We start from the raw sequence: 17,217 nt of genomic DNA on the forward strand, positions 1-17,217 counted from the left end.
TTGTGACGGGAGGGAGAGAGAGCGGTCGAGGTACAGGAGGTGGGCGCCGTTTTAAAGGGGTTGCGAATAAGCGATGCCTCGCCAGAGCGAGCTTGATTTAAGGCAAAGGTTAAAGACGTCGACGACTGCAGTCTATAATCTGGACAGCAAAAATAATACGCTGGCAGCTGCGCGGCTCCGTGAAGACAGTCGGTGACCTTTTCCTGCAGTCGGTCTCTGCTGCCGCCCGACAGCAGCAGCAGAGCGGTCACGTCAAACGACGAGCTGCATTTCAACCGCCGGGATGGGCGCCGGTGGGGGAAGGGAGGGTGGGTGAGGGGGGGGGGGGGTTACGTTTAACTGCTCCAGTGTTTTGGACTGCGATTGCTGGCTCACTTCACATCAGACTAACGTTAGAGAGAGAGAGAGAGAGAGAGAGTGTCCAATTCAAAAATCGATGATTCCTAAATGTGCAACGCAAAATGAAAGTGGGAACACACTTCGGGGAAAAGAATTGAAATGAGACCTGTAAGAAGATGTTAGGTTTCCTTCCTAAAACAAAAAAAAAAAAGGACAGTTTTCAAAAATCGGAGCCCTCGGCTGTAGTTTAACAGACGCCAGCCTCTCTGAACCAGGATGTTAAGGGGTCAGCACACCAAAGCCACAGAAGTAAAATCAAAAATATCCTCTCAACCGTTGCGGTATGGAGCCCAAGAAATGATGTGATGTTTAGAAAGACTTCGACTGATACTCTGATACAGTGAAGGGGAACTGAAGAACACAAGTCACGTTTCCAGAAACAACATCCCAACTCGTAGAGCTTTATTATTTCACGTTTACATTCAACTTGTAGTTTCTGCCGTTACGTTTTCCAAATAATGATTTCGTTCACCTTCATTGTATTGGCACAGTAGGCAAAAATCGGAGCGTCGATATTTGTCGACCTTTTGCGTACAATGGCATTCGCTGGGCTGGATACCTCCAGGTCAGACTATACGTTTTGTGTGATTTGGGTGAAGTGACCCCCGTTAAGGAAAAGCGGGCTGGCTGGGCCTCAAGGCATCGACTCCCATTACAAGTCCCACTTCGTGAGAAAAAAAAAAAAAAAAGGAGGGAGACGTCCTGAACGTTACGGATGCGCACTGCTGCGGAAACGCACTGCTCCCGGATGGAGGTTAGAGGAGATCAGAAACGGGTCGGCGCGCGTTCCGTTGGGCAAAAAGAACCCGCGCATCCTCACTCCCTGATCTGCTGGTGACCGACCGTGACGGGAAGTGGACGCAGGCGGCGCGGAGCAGAAAATGGGGGCTGAATGGCGGCCCCGCGCGACCTCAGACGTGTTAGGAGGTTTAACCTTGGGCGTGGCGGAGAATTAACGGGGCTTAGACAGAGAGGAGGGGGGGGGGGGGGGGTAGCTGGATCAAGAAGGATGCAGGTGAATACAGTGCTGCATACCCCCCCCCCCCCCCCCCCCCCCTCATGTTCTGTGATGCACCAGAGAGCTTGGACCCCCCCCCCCCCCCCCCGCCCCCCAGACCCTCTCGCTCTGGTGCCGTTAAGAATTTGTAACTCTGGTCTCTATTAATGTTTTCACAGCCGGGTCTCCTCCCCAGACTACCAACTGACTCGACAGCAGGAGGAGGATGGAGTTGGGTGGAGGCGCGACGCCGCAGGGCGGCAGCACAGAAACGGCCGTACGCGGGAGGGGGAGGCGCACTTTAGTTTTGTTTCTTGGCCTCCACGTTGCCGTAACTGGAGCCCGTTTTGTTCACCTCGGTGACCCCTATGAGGCGGCGGATCGCTACGGAGGCTGGAGGAGAGAACAAAGGAGAAAAGAAAAAGGGAAAGAAAAGGGGGGAGGGGGGGGGGTGAACGAGGACAGTCATACAAAAAGGTTAGGTAACAATGAAGACATTCCAGGTGAGAAAGAAGCTGCGTCGGTTTTCGTTCGGTGAGCCGCTGCGGTGCAGGTTTTACCCACCGATGATGAGGAAGATGATGAAGCCGATGATGAGGAGAGGGGAGCCGCTGACGACCACTCCGCAAGCAAAATTGATGAGGGGCGAAAGCAGCAGGGTGGCCCAGAACAGGAAGTTGAGCAGCGTCCATGGCCGGCGAGGTGGGATAATTGTGGGTCCGGGGAACTTGCCTTCCTTGCTGTATGTTTCCTGTAAGGCATCCTGAGGGATGAAGAAATGAAATGGTTCGTACTGGATTCAATGATCATGAATAACGCGGTTTAATTTGATTTAAAACAACAGTAACCTCCCCTAAACCTGATCTATGAAGAGTTTTAAAATGTGACAGAATTAGATACAAAGTGAAGTGAGAAACATCTGCGAACACTTCCTGCACCGCTGTGAAGTGCGAAGGAAATGTTTGGGATTATTCTGAAACCACTTGCTTTAGTCTTTGGAAACAACAACAAATGTTTTACAGAACATAATGTAGGGGGGAAAAAAATCATTGGGGTAAATTTGAAATTGTTACATTTTTCTTTTCTTTTTTTAATCTAAGAATATCTAAAATGATTACAGTCCCAGGGAAGTTCACCGCTTCAGTGCACCGACGTCAGTGTGAACAATAAAGTTTAGTATCATTCAGATTCTACAACAAAAACATCAAATCAATAGAAAAAGAATGATTTGTTCTTGATGTGCATTTCAACTTCTGCGACGGCTCCTGTTTGGATTTTAAATGACGAACAGCTCCTTTAATCTCGTCTTACTTTCTCCTGGTAGAGCTTGTGCAGCCAGTTGGCACACTCCCGCTCATCATCTGGTATTTCCTCCACAGGGAACCGCCTGGATGGGAAACGGTAGGTAATTATATACGACTCAATACACAACTTGGCTTCAAGAGTTATATACAGCTTCACAGGCCTCGTCTTAACAATCAGAAACAGACTCCTAATACACAACTGATAGATCCTGCCACCAAATTCAGAAACATGAAAAATAAAATAGGGCTTGCTAATTTGTGCTGCAATTTAAACGGAAAAAGAACAAAGCAAAAATTAAACATTTCCACAACACAGAGAAGGAAGTGATACGAATAATATGCAGAGCTGAGTGACCTTCATAAGAATAGCAAAGTCCGTTTTTGCCCTAAAACCTGATGAACTGCATCATAAAATATGTTTTTTTTTCTCTCAAATTCATTATTTCTGCTGCGTACATGTTTTGACCACAGTCATAATTCCAGATGAAAACCCACCTAAAAGAACTGTTGTATACACATATTCACACATTAAGCGGGTCAGGCTAATTTAAAGCTTTCTTTGCCAGTGAAGTCAGTATTTAATGGACAATAAGATTTAAAAAAACAACAACAAAAAAAACATTTCATGATCAATCTACTCAAAATGTTATACACACTTAATATCACTTAAGACGTGTAGTAGCAGCTTCTCACCACCAGAGGGCTCCCTCACCTAAAACGCATGTCCACTCTGCCTCATATCAATTCAAGTGATTTTCAGTCAGGCACGTTGAACTGCCTCCAGTCTGCTGACCTTAAAACTAAAAATCCTACAGTTTTTCTGTTCTTCATGGTTTAATTTGAGTTAAATCAACAGTGTTTCCAAAGTTCAGACGTGGATTTCCCAGCCGTTTCAGTGGGAGCCTTCCCTTTCCGTTTCCATCTCCCAACCAGCTCTTCCCTCGGGGGGAGCGCTCAGACCATCAGAGCTATTGTTCCGAGAGCATCAGCGTGCCGGGAGTCCGGCCAGTCTCACCATCGCTTTTATTGTTGCGGGACAAAAATGCAGCTGGAAGGAGGCCAAAGTGCTCAAATTGATTCATCATTTTACACTCGAGGAAGCTCGGCACAGCTGGCAGCGCCGTGCGTCCTTGTTACAAAAGCTGATGATGCAACGGCGAACGGTGGGTCTCGGCGGCACTCACCTCACACTCAGGTCAGCCTTGTATTGCTTTCCATTGACGATGCCCAGCAGAGTGGGAGTTTGGTTGTCTTTGAAGTTGAGAGTCACATCATACACAGCAGTTACTGCAAGAGAAGGGAAAAGCTAAATGAGAACAACAAAAAGAACGTGCATTTTAAACATGATAAACTTTTGGTGTGTTTTTGGTACACCACCTGTGCCCTTAAGACATTGCAGTGTGGTGGTGAATCCCTTGGTTCTGGGTAGAAGGTGATATTTGAGCTTGGGCAGGCCTTTACTCTCTGCAACCTGCATACTGATTTGGTGCTTCTGCTCTGTGAAGCGGGTGCCCTCGCAGTACAGCAGAAACTGTGGAGGGAGGCGAGCAGTGTTAGTTCTCAAGTCAGTTAGTGTTCACACACACACACACACACATATATATAAAAAGAAAAAAAATGACAGGCTTGAGGTGACCTCTTTTCTCTCGGTTCAATAACGGATCAAGTTCACCTCAATGTAACACGACGCCAAGATCGAGTCCTTATATCGCATCTCTTTAAAAAGCAGCCGGGTGGATGGCAGAGAGTTTAGTTTGTCTATCTAAACATAGAAAGCATTGTCATTAGCAGCAGCCCGATGCTCGACCTGGAGGGTAATTCGATCAGCTGCTGATCTACCTAATTTTAGATCTGGTGGAGTCACTGAGGAAACCTGTACGACAGATTCACAAGTTTCACAAAAGGGTGACGGACAACAGACCGGCCTGCTGTCACCAGCTGAGATGCCTCCCACGTATGTTTCTGTTTATTCAAACAACAACTAAAACAAAAGAGTGTCCTGAAGCAGGTTGAAGCCTGTTTATGGAGAGGAATGTCCTTTTCAACACATTTTACAGGAAAGTAAAACAAACACACCACCTCCTGTTGAGACGTTTCAAATACAGCTGACGCACTCGGTGAACTGTACTTGGGTCTTAGTGCCAAGATCAAGCTATGTGAAAGAAAGTCGGTCAAAGGGCTTGCAGCATCATTTCCCACAATTTTAACAGATAAGATTGTTTTTCCTGTGAAACTCGGAGGTGTTGTTAAGCAAATAAAAGGATGACTGCAGTTTATAACAACTTATTTTTTTATCCATTGTAGCGGTAGTAATACCACTGTACTCAAGAGCAGAGATGTGGGAACACGAGCACGGTCCGCAAAGCTTTAAACGCCCTCCAAGTTTTGTTAAACTTGTGAGAAAGAAAAAAAATAACGGAGTACAAAAGAAGGATAAGGACTCAAACTGCTCGCTGTAAATAAGCTTACAGGCCAACTGTCAGCTCGACCTTTGATCTACTTTACTTCCCATAGTTGTGCTTACAGGTTTCCTGTTCAATGAGGGATTGTAACTCAATTTATAGGTGATGGCTTAAGCTACAAAATTAAGACCCACGTTGGAATTTACCATGTTTTAAATGTAAAGAAATATTCTACGGATGGGACGAGAGTTTGTGTATCTGAACAGTCATTAAAATATAATAAAAAAAAAAAAAATGTGATTAGTATACGCAAGTGTTGTTCTTCCTTATTTTGCGTTTTCACTGGCGCCTGGTTGTAATGCATTTCTCCCGTCACAAGGTCGCAACTAAAAGCTGTCTGCCAGCCTCCATTAAACAACATCAGGAGGAGAACAACACGCTGCTACCGGGATCAGGAGCTTTGCAGGGAAAACCTGTGTGGTGCTGTAAGATTAGAGGTCATGTAAAGATGACTACAGATCAATCATCAACGGCCAGACGAAGCGAGTTTGATGTTGGACGTGCAGCTCAAACAACGACCCTCATCTCAAAGATGAAACTAAAGACATGCTTCTCATCAGCTCTGTCCAGGGAGAGGGTTTTAGTACTTGGATGGCATTGAGCCAGAGTTAACAGCGCTAGCGAGTCGCATCACTTTCTACATGCGCAGTGGACACAAACAGTCGATATTAGTATTTATGCAGATGGAATATAACGGTCAAGCCGGAAAAATGGACAAACACAAGTGTGTCTGACGTGTACCTACCCACATAAATTCAGGGTAGTCTTTAAGTCTGTCCAGTCCTGTGAAGACAGTCTGTCGGTCCTCCTCCCACTTTCTTTTGCAGAAAACGATTTCTAGAAAGTACCACGTCCAGCCAATTAGAGGAACCTTCAGCAGCTCGTGTTTGGCGAGCACTTTTGAACTCTAGAGAAGGAGGAAAAGTGCAGGTTTTTACGTCACGCTGAAGTTATGAGGAGAAGCATGCAACGGCGAGTAGCTCTAATTCAAACAAAAACAAACAAAATCTTAAAGCTCGAGTATCAACGGTCATAGCTCGGTGCTTAACTGACCCCTAAGATGCCGTATCGTTCACACATGGTCCAGCCACACAGGAAGTCAATCTCGAAGTTGTGGTTGAGGATGATGATGACATGCTCCTTGCCAAACTTGTCCACCGTAGCCTGGTCAGTGTATAGGGTGCAATCTGTGCCCGACCACCACTCCAGCAGCATCACCAGCTCTACACAGACACGATGAGGCAGCATGAGTAACGGAAACATTTCATTACTCATATCTTGCATAAAAACAACACTTTAAAAAGTACCCAATCGTGTGACTCGTGCTTCAAATCACTGCGACAACCCTCCAGGGAACCATCAGCAAATCTACACGAGTGTTTTAGCTTCTTCTTATTTTGCATTTCTTTTAGATAATTATTGTGGTGCAAATTTAAGGTCCGTCCTCAGAGTTCCTAAAAGCAGCCGAGTCGCTCAAATAAATTCAGTGTACATGACAGGCCAAGCACCACGGCTGATATTTAATCAAAGGGAGATTGAATATAATCTGAAAGTGTTTCAGCTTTAATCCGTTTTGTCCGATGCCCAGGAGACGACGGCAGCTCAAAACCCCTGCCGTCTTTTTTGGGTTTACCAATTTAGAAAGTACGAGCGCAACACAAATCTTCCATAAAAACAGACTACTTCGTCGTCTACTTACGACTCCAGAGGGAGTAGGAGAGCCGGCAGTTGATTCTGCGGTAGAGCTGCTTGTTGATTGGCCAGAGGATGCAGGTGCACAGCTGAATGAAGTTTATGATGAGGCCGCTCACCACAAACACAAAGCCCATCAGCAGCTGCAGGATGAACAGGCTCTTCAGGTTGGCCAACAGACCCATGGCTGAGGAGCCTGGAGAGCGGAGTCGGCTCCTCTCTACACACTACGACCAACCTGAGAGAGAGCAGCAGCAAGAGGCCGCGATGAGAACGACTGTACAGAGAGACGTGCCGAGAGCTAAATAAGGCACGAGGTGAAAATTTAAAAAATAAATAAATAAATAAAAGGCCTGGAGGGTGGCGAACTACGAGAAGGAAAGCGTACACAAAAAGGTCGTTCAAGTCTGCCGTTCTTCAGGAAAATGTGCTTTAAAGAAATTGAAATAAAAACCGGCGGGGGATTCTTACCACGGTGGAATTATTTTACAAGCCCCGTTTACACGGACCGTCGGCCAATAGCACGGTCCTGAAAGACAGAAAAGGAGAGGTTGAGCAAACGGGGACGGGAGTGATGCAGAAAAGGCTGCAGTTCAGCGTCATTACAGCAGAATTTAATAAAGTGCCCCGTGCGTGTTTCCGCAAACAGGTTGAATTATGTTTGCTAATACATTAAGAGGGTCAGAAATAGCCTGTATCACTCTTGGCGTGGGCGGCAGGTCAACACACACCGAATGTTAAATGCTGTGACAGCATAGCTGCCACTGCAGGACGAAGCCCTCGTAAGTAATGTGGCATGTTAGTTCACACACACACACACACACAACGGTATGAGTAAGTCAAGGGTCACTCCGTTATTATTTTGGCTGTAATGATTTTGATCTGCGCAGCATGGTGGTGCGGTAGATTTGTTACAGTGAATACATTTTCAATGTCATTGGCTAAACATCAATATTTTTCACAGGAACACAAATATGACTCGAAGCATTACTCAAATACAGACGGTATCATGTTAATAGTCTACAAAATGACATTTACAAAATGGAGAGCGAAGAAAAAAAAAAGTTCAGCGTGGTTCAGCTTCAGGCTTCACATCTGATGTAAAACCTGCTGCTTTCTTCCCCTTAAAAAAACACACACACACACAAAAAAAAACAAAAAAAACTTTGGACTGCTGGCCAGAAAGTGAGCTGTGCGAGAACATGATTGATCTTGAAAATAATGAAGAGCAGCAGCCCAAGACACTCCGCCAGGAGCCCAAACAGATCCCCACATCTCCAGCTCTGTCTGGGATTGTGAGAGTTTCTTTTGGGTTTCCAATTCTCCTCCATTTGATCGCCCTGATGTCAGTGACGGTGTCTGACTATGAGCTCCGTTTTGTGTTTATGCAACGCATGATGGGATAGGCCAGAGAAGCATACAATGACAATTAATAGACGGGAAAAAGATGGATCTGATTCTGTATTATGCAAAAAAAAAAAAAAATGATGTTTAAGAGTTTGTCCAAAGGGCCAATTTGACACTGTTCACCGATATATCCACGTTTTTCGCTCTACGCGACAATTATCAATTATGGTATCAATCACCATGACAACAGGCCAACTAGCTTTGACTAGGACTGTCCCCACATCTGCATCAAAGCTCATTAAAGTGTAGGTCAAGCCAGTTAAAAGCTGAACCATTTCTAATCTGTGGTCGACATCTACGCGCTTTGTTTCACGTTGTGCCGTTGGGTTTGTTGAAAAACATTCTTAATCTACGTAAATAAAACAAATTTAAACTGCACTAAACCAAGTTTAGCTTCTCTACACGGTAAGTATTAAATAAAGAAGAGTTCAATCTCACGTGAATTTACTGTACTTTGGAATATGGAGCATGATGGGATTCAAAAGTAAAGCATCAATGCTGCTCTACTTCATGAAGTTTGATTTTCTGAGGGCTAATCTTGTATTTGCTCCATCTTTATTATACTATGAACATATTTGCTCCATCTTTATTATACTAGTAACAGAACAGTGATAGTAAAACTGCCACAACTGTGCCAGCAAACCAGCAAAAACAGGAAGCCGTTTACTGTTTGACTGCATGCCGGACAACAAGGAAAAGGCAACATCATTGTGTGCCGGGCACGTGTCCTGCTGACAGAACGGTCCTCAACCACAGATACGGTCTTGTTCACATCGAGTCGGAAATGACTAGTCTCTTTGAACATCATTGGTTTACACAGTACAGTAAAAGTCCAGTCTAAAAGCAGACACCCAGGAGCCATTCTGCACAAACATGAAAGTCTCCATTTTGAGGCAATCCAAGTATGTTTACACTCACGTCTCCACCACCTTTCTTCCAAGGACAGTCTCAGTAAAGAGCAAACCTACAGGGTCAAATTAGGGTCGAGGAGATTTTGAGCTTTAAAGCATTCAGGACCCGAGGCAAATGCAGAAGTGCCTTTAAATGCAATACCACTGAGGCCCACTAGGGACAGGCTCCCAAAAACCTCTGGCTTAGGTTAGGTAATTACTTTATTAATCCCCAAGGGGACATTCCCCCCCCCTCCCGCTACAGCAGCATACAGGAAAGCAATACAAAGCAATAAAATAACAGTTAAAAAAAAAATAAAAATAATAAAAAAAAAATATATATATACATATATATATTAAATATAAAATGCACAGTATAGACAGTACAGGCTTCAATAGACTACCAGAGAATTAACTTCTCTTAATGAAGTACACAGTCAATATTGTTTTTCTCAAGTCATTCTGGTGTCATTCACCGAATTCACTCCTTTTGAACAGAGTTCTGGTGGTCTATCAGAAAATAACTCTACAAATAAGTAAATATTAGGCCTCAAAGAGAGGTATTTTGTGGGGCAGCCTGGTTTAATTGACAGGCCTGGGGTGCAGTCATGTTCCTGGTATAGGTGGGCGGGCATAGTATCATCGAGTTCCTCATTTCTGGCTCAAAAAAAAGAAAAAAAAAAAGAAAAAAAAGAAAGAAAGATCAGGACAGCAAAAATGCCAGACTCCAGGCTTCAAACAAGCAGTTCACAAACTAACGGGTAATTTCACGGTGGGTGGCCACTTGGTTTTGTGCTTTGTATCACATGTTCACAAAAGCCCCTTTATTTTCACAGTGTCTTCTTGTAACATCACCACTGGTATAATGTATTCACTGATTTCAGTCACACTGTGTACTTTATTTTTTCCCCAAACACTTTTCTACACATGGACAGCGTCGACTTTATTTAACAGGTTTATTTACAACTACAAATGTTGGAATTATTCATGAACATCACTTTCAAAGCTCAAAATCTTATTGACCCCAATTTGAGCCCACAGAAACCGAGCGGTCTTAATTTGTGCCATTGTTGACAACGCCAGATTACTGTGGGTAGTCTTTTATCCAATGCAATCAATCCCTCTCGCACTGTAACACAATACACAGACTAATGAAGTGGCCTGGGCGGTAGGGAAATTAAATCTTACATGCACATCCAAGTTTCACAGGCTTTTGGGCCAGCAAACAAAAAAGCATTTACAAATATCTGGAGTGAATAAAATATCTCTGAAGTGTTAAAATACTGGCCACTGTACATGTGTATCATTGAGTCCAAAACTTCAACAGCTGTCTCTGCATTATGTTACAGATGTGACTTTTGTTCAGACTGGGAGGGTGAAGTTACACCACAGTACGTTCAATTTGTAGCTAATGCGACACTTCTGGGGAATTTCAACCTGGCAGTTTTTGTCTGTAATAACCCTGCTTATCAATAAACGGCAGTACAAGCTATAGGTTTACATCTTGGAAGTAAAAATGGTACATCTGTCCTTCAACTGAAAACTCAATATCAGACGTCATTTTCCACCATTTGAGGTTTGACTGGTGCTCCATTGACGAATTAATCTAATTCTTCTGCTATGATTTACTGGCCAACTGTAATTAGGTTTATACTATAATAGTGGCATTAAATCAACAGAACTAGACAACTAAACAATTAATAGCAAAATTTTGCATGACACTAAATTGTCAACTAAAACATCACGATCGGGCGAGCCCTAACCGTTAACTCATTTGTTTTTGATTGCTCTGTAGTAACAATAAAAACAAGCTGTGATACGCTTTCATCAAGCTAGTTAAGCCGATTATCAATTCTTTGATGTTTTTGCTTACATGTGAATGTCATTGAAAAATGTCACCCGAGTCTGCGAGATCAAAGACATTTCTTGAAACCAAGTAACTGGTGCTCGTGTTAGTATCTGAACTTCTGAACCCATTTCTGAATGTTCTCCCTCCACGATCAGCCACTGACCGATTGTATAGCCACAAGCAGCGAATGCAGAAGTTCCCTTTTGCTGTGGCAACAAACAGTCACCGTGTGTGTAACAGCTCGGAGACATATTTCCAAGGACACCGTGAACTTTGGTCGAGTCTTCCTTTACACATTCCTGTCTGTGTTCACGCCTGGAGTCATAACGGAACAAACACACACTTTCATTCAAGTTTGAATATTGGCCACGAGTCACCAAAGTGTATTTTACCCATTGACTATGTGCAGTAACACTGCCTTTGTAAAAACTTTTAACTATCCGCAATATTTAACATACGAGATGTAAGAATTGGTGTTAAGTGGTCAATCAATCACATTTCTACAGATTTTCTGTGCAAAGGAAGAATGTTTGTGAACAAATCAATAATTGTTGACAAGCTTTTAATTTCCTAACGCACACCATTGACCTTTCTGTACTGCAGTTGCTCTTTCTTATCAGCAGGCAGTACCGCTTTATCCGTGATAAGCAAGCAACACCTGATAATATCAGTTCGCATTGCTGAGGTTGCGTTATATGGTGTGACTACGTGTCATCTAAAGCATTACAAAAGGTATTCACTCCAGTTTTATCCTTTTCTACACAATATATTTACTACGAAACAACAGTCATGTCAAGGTAAATCAGTCTCGATATCAAGTTAACAATTTTGCGTTTCCCAGCCTGGTGCAACTGCTTGGATCAGTGTCGTCCATGTCATCTATTTGGTTTAATAGTTTCGCATCTAGAATAGGCACTTCAACTCCATTTGGATCAAAGTGCCCACACTTCAACCTCTACCTAAACTTAAATAAAATCTCAACAATATTGAGCTTAAAAAACGAGGACTTCATTAAATCGCCACACTGTCTAACAAATCACCTTTTTCAGAAGGTGTCAATACAAATACAGGTGTTCTCTTGAAATAAGAGGAGTCCAGAAAGACAAACACTTGGTTTGTCTAGCAAACCCAGCCTGGAGGAAAGATTAGTAATGCTCACTGGGTTAAAGCTGCTTAAGGCTGGCCAGCCGCTTCTGCTCTGCATCACCTGAATACATCTTCTGTACAAACAAATAACCACTGCTTTCTTCCAAATATGACTGTTCAAATGTATATTTACAGACCACCAGCAAAAAAAAAATGTCAAAGTGCAGCCACAACTTGGCAGGAACTGTTACTTTGTCAAGACGTATTAATTGAGCTTGCAATGGTCTGTGCTGTGAACAGCTGAGATAAGCCCAGAAGTCCTATGCTCACTTCTAGATTTATTCGTTCCTAATAAACGTGGTAGGACTCGTCTCCACGAGCTGCGGCCACAGGCCAAACCACCTCTCGCACATTTAACTTACCAGTAGACGTAGTAGGCCATTGCCATGACCACCAACGCCCCACAAATTCCAGTGAATATCATGACAGCACTCTGGTTCAGCATTTTGGCTCTTGGTACACCTCCAATTCACAGCCAGAAAAAAGACAAAGAAAAGGCCTACAGAGAGCAGTGGATGGTCACAGGCTGTCCTAGTTCATGGCCATGATAATCCCAGAGAAGGAAAGAGGGAGATTATGATGATGGCAGCAAGAACAGCCAGATCCTTGGACCAGTTGGAGGAACTGCCTAATCAACCAAGACCTTACTTGAGACCAAAGTATTGCCAATCAAAAGTCCCTAAAAAGAACAAATCTCCATTAAGAGCAAGTGCATAAATAAAACACCAAAAACGCCACCGTAGATTGTTATTGGAGCCCACTATGAATGCGAGGAAGACGCCTAGAAAGATGGCTCACTTCAGGAAGGAAGGAGGCACACATGTACTGTAAGCAGTGTCTTGCAAACATTCCCGTCCTCTAATCCAGTGAATCAGATTAGTGCTGATTAGCAGGCTATGGGCACCCTGGATATGTCACATTTCATTAACATTAACAACGAACAAACCCGGGTTCTCACTGCCTGGGTGGAGTTATCAGAATGGCATCTCTTGTGCCAGTAACCAAACGTAATGTAGATATCCACAATTCAACCTGCCATTGGCCACCAGTTAGTAACACGTAACATTAAGTAAGCGATGAGCCCAAAGAGATGATCAATAGTTCCCTAAATGAACTCCATGTGTTGCCACGCTGTGCTTTCCCTCTGGAGAAGAATAATTAAGGATAAATTATTCTAAAGACAATCTTTGCTCTCTCTCTTCTTGGCAGAATGGAAAATGTTTCACAACAGACCTACAGTGCTCAGCCACACAGAGGTGGCAAACAGGGCTTGAGGGTAAGCCAACAAAGGGCTTTGGGTTCCTCCACCGACCACGATAATGTGGTTCTGACAAGACAGAAGCCTGAGGCAGAAAAAGACTGTCAAGTGTTTACTGAAGCAAACAGGGTCGAAGGTTACACTACGGTCCTAAGGCCTTACCACTGGGTGATAAAGCCAAATACAAACAGAGATAAAGATACAATGTGATAGCTCGACAATGAAGGGCATTCAAAGCATGAAGAGCTGTCAATCCTTAGATAGCACCACTGCACTGCCCAACACCCGAGAGCACCGTCAGTTGTTGCTTGTTTGGCCAAATGGGAGATGCTTATTTTAAAGCAGCATCACTGATGAACACTAAAGTTTAAATTTTACAATTGCAGGTAAAACAACCCTCCGGATTTGCTCCGTTTCTTCGATTATGACCATGCACTCATAGGCCAGAAAGCCAAAACTAACATGGAAGGTGATAAATACAGCAAGAGAGATTGAACTAGCACTTACCCTGGTTAAATCCCACTGGCAAGATTAGATTTCACAGTTCATAAGACAAACAAAAGATATCACTGTCATTACAAAATTACATATGGAAATAATACAAGTAAGATTCACACTGCGTCACAGTGTGCATCTTGGTTGCTTTACAATAAATCCCATAAACGGCTCAAATCCAACAATTCTTTGATTGCACCAGCATGTATTACAAGAGGAGACTTAAATCTTGCATATGGTACCTTCAAAGACCTCCCCTTTGGTTCATATACCACTCATAACAATAATCACAGTGAGCAATGACAATTTAAACGGGGAAACTGGGAACTACACGCATTTATGCAAAGCCTCTGAAGAAGGGCTCATCTCAGACAGGACGGGAAGTGGTTAATAAATATGGCAAAGAGATGGTAGACGTAAAGTAAACATAGTTACAACCCTTTAAAAGCTGACTCAGCGCTTTGTCTGGATGTGGTCACGGTAAGAAGTGATGACTGCTAAGACTCAAGGATACATAAAGGTCCTTCTAGCTGTAGGCAGCAACATAATGGCACCAACAGCAAAATGGGGAGGAGGAGTTCATGTGTGAAATTGCCGGTCTGCTACAAAAGCCTGCCTTTATAATCTAAGTTGCCATTGCTTAGATAAAGGATTATCTACGCATGTATTGCATGTCTTAAAAGTCCAGTATGGCAACACTGTGATTGACGAGCAGATAAAGGTGATCAACAGATTACCACATGTAAACAGACAAATCACTGCACTTTGAACCAACACGGTTTGTTCAAATGACGAGTGCATTTATACGACTCGGGTGATCAACCATACGAGCTTTGAGCCAATTTGGACCCCACTGCAATAAGCGCATGTTTTATCATACAATTCATCCGTTTACACTTCAGTTTATGGAAAAAAAAAAGAGAAAAAAACCCCACTTAAAATCCTCTGAAGACGTCATTATAATTAAAGGGCTGATTTTAGGTTGAAATAGAGTCACTGCAGCAGAAAACGCAAAGCCTACGCCCCGAACAATAAATGGCTGCTCTTCTTTTTCTTCATTAGTTTTATGTGCGTTATGAAATTATGATTAGGCTTATACTACAACTGGCATAAAATTGAAAAAAAAAAATACAATTAATTCATTAATTTCAATTATGTATATGAAAATGAATCATCACACTAAATTTCATAATCATGACAGTGATCATTTATCATGTTTTGTCTGATTAATGTGTGCAATAGCTAATAGGGGTCCCTTTGGTCAAAGTGAAGTAATAATGATTATAACCAAAGAGGAAAAGATTAGACAGCAGCTTGTAATTATCCTCAGAAAATTAACAGATTGCAGATGCAATTGGCTTCGTTTTATTCATTTTTATCATGGAACCAAAAAAAAAAAACCTCCCTCCACCACACACACACCTTGTGTAAGGAAAGAAAGAAAAAAACCAGACATTAGTCATTTGTATTAGCCAGCACTACATCAGTCTACGTATCCCCTGTCAAGGTCAGCTGCATGCAAACACAACACTAACAGGTGGATCTACAACAGCTGTGTGGAACAACCATTATGAATTCATTATATGTTTCATTATTTTCCTGTCCATGAAAAGGCGTTATCAATGGATTTCCAATTTGGCTGCGGTCTAACATAACTTACTGGAAGTACTACGAGACCACAGCTGCTTCTTGCACACAACATGAACCCTTACAGCATTAAATCTAATCACTACTAAACATCACAAAGTCACTGGCAAAAAAAAGAAGAAAAGTATTAATAATTCTGGGAAAGATGAGGGTCACATTACCTGACTGGCACGCGCTGCTGGTCCTGCAGGTTAAAACTAAGGCTCAAGACTGAACTTAACCCTGGCTTGCAGAACCGCAGACTCAAATGAACTCCAGTAACCTGACGTGTGGTGCGACGTCGGGTCGGAGCCAGCTGGCGCACATGTGACGTACATGTCAGGTTGTTTTTTTTTTTGTTTTTTGTTTTAGTTTTTACCCCCCAAATGAATCCACTGCTACTTTACACTTTGCCATCAAGCTGCATGTTACTTCAGCTGCTGCTGCATCGCCTCAGTAAATAAATAAAACCGCCTCCGTGGACTCCGGAGCAGCGACGCGCCGGCAGCGCGTCCCCCGTCACCGCAGCCCCCCCCCTTGACTCGGCTCGTCTCTTGGACACACATGGGCTTCGGCCGGGAGTCGCAAAGCTTACAAAGCGCAGATCGTTGTCCACCTGTATATAAAAACTAAATAAACCCCCCACCTGTCTCCCGTCTGCCTTCATTCATTTAACGAGCCGTCGACAGCAGATCTGAAGGGAGCCGGAGCGAGAGGCTAACGGCGCGTGCTAAATTAGCAATATCGCCGCAGCACGGATAATACTTGTTTTTTTGGAACAAAGAAATAGCGACAATTAGATGCGCTGTCCGGTTGCTAATTAAATGACAAGTTCCCCCCCCACGTGGCTTTCTTCTCCTGTTAAAAAACAAAACAAATAAATTAAAAAAAAGAGGCAACTGACGTGCTACTATGCTAGTTAGCCAGTAGCGTCAGTCCGGTTTTACCTGCAGATGATTCACACTTTCTCGTCTCCTCGGGGCGCAAAGGAAAGTCGGTATAATGAACGCTTCTTTACTTCTCCCGTTTCCTGAAACGCAATAAAAAAAAAAAGTGACTTTGAGGTCACGGGATTTGCAGAAGCACTATCGTTTGTCGGTTAAAGCCCGTCTGAAGGTTTCAGGTCCCACATCCGGTTCGGCCCCTCGTCGATTCACACGAAAACAGGAGGACAGCCTCACACGTGGCTGCAGATGAACTGACAGGTTTACTAAATAAATAAATACAAATTAATTAAAAACATTTACGTGAGGTTTATAATGTCACACTTTACTGGTTCATTAGATCATTTCTTATGTATTCAAATGTAGTTTTGTCACTGAAATTGCACCAGAAAGGAAATGAGTCTTGAGTTTCAACAATATTTACAAGTTTTTTTTTTTTTTTTTTTAAACCTACCTACACAGGTTTCCAATTTTGACTGAAACATTTTGCCTTTCATTGCACTTTTTATTACCCACGTGTGAAATTAATATTTTTTTTTTTTAGTACACCGCTTCTGAAACGGAGCATGAGGCTTAATGTTTATTACGTTTTACAGAGGTAGAAGGATAAAGGTAAAAAAAAGAAATAGGTATTAGCAACGAAATGCCAGTCAAATTATTGGTTGGGTCCGTCTGACTGATATATTATCACATACAACCTCATTAGATCAATAAAACTGAAGCATCAGTCAGCAGCATGTTGCAGGTG

The 17,217-nt window shown here is 43.0% G+C and overlaps 1 protein-coding gene across 2 annotated transcripts; it reads right to left on the minus strand.

Moving 5' to 3' along the window:
• Positions 1-1,511: 1,511 nt before the first annotated feature.
• On the minus strand, positions 1,512-16,660 carry agpat3 (1-acylglycerol-3-phosphate O-acyltransferase 3). Of its 2 annotated transcripts, none has more exons than XM_069154691.1 (10): positions 16,473-16,660; positions 7,326-7,383; positions 6,862-7,092; positions 6,216-6,385; positions 5,908-6,069; positions 4,078-4,231; positions 3,885-3,987; positions 2,708-2,783; positions 1,961-2,159; positions 1,512-1,789 (listed from the first exon to the last, which is right to left on the minus strand). In XM_069154691.1, exons 3-10 carry the CDS (start codon positions 7,037-7,039, stop codon positions 1,698-1,700), a joined length of 1,134 nt encoding a protein of 377 aa, XP_069010792.1. In that variant the 5' UTR covers positions 7,040-7,092; positions 7,326-7,383; positions 16,473-16,660; the 3' UTR covers positions 1,512-1,697. The 2 variants fall into 2 exon arrangements, with proteins under 2 accessions (XP_069010792.1, XP_069010793.1); XM_069154692.1 differs by lacking the exon at positions 16,473-16,660 and adding an exon at positions 15,708-16,463.
• Between the last annotated feature and the right edge of the window lie 557 nt (positions 16,661-17,217).

Source organism: Embiotoca jacksoni, unplaced genomic scaffold, assembly GCF_022577435.1.
Source record: "Embiotoca jacksoni isolate LCO1_2020_lvr unplaced genomic scaffold, fEmbJac1.0.p SCAF_2, whole genome shotgun sequence".
In the NCBI taxonomy this organism is placed as follows: domain Eukaryota; kingdom Metazoa; phylum Chordata; class Actinopteri; family Embiotocidae; genus Embiotoca; species Embiotoca jacksoni.

Bases quoted from the DNA above. Each gene is read 5' to 3' on its own strand.
- agpat3 (XM_069154691.1), bottom strand. From the start codon at position 7,039: ATGGGTCTGTTGGCCAACCTGAAGAGCCTGTTCATCCTGCAGCTGCTG. The intron at 6,070-6,215 runs GTCAGTTAAGCA...CTCCTTCTCTAG, and splicing joins AACGATACGGCATCTTAGGG to AGTTCAAAAGTGCTCGCCAA. The intron at 3,988-4,077 runs GTGGTGTACCAA...CTTCTCTTGCAG, and splicing joins GCAATGTCTTAAGGGCACAG to TAACTGCTGTGTATGATGTG.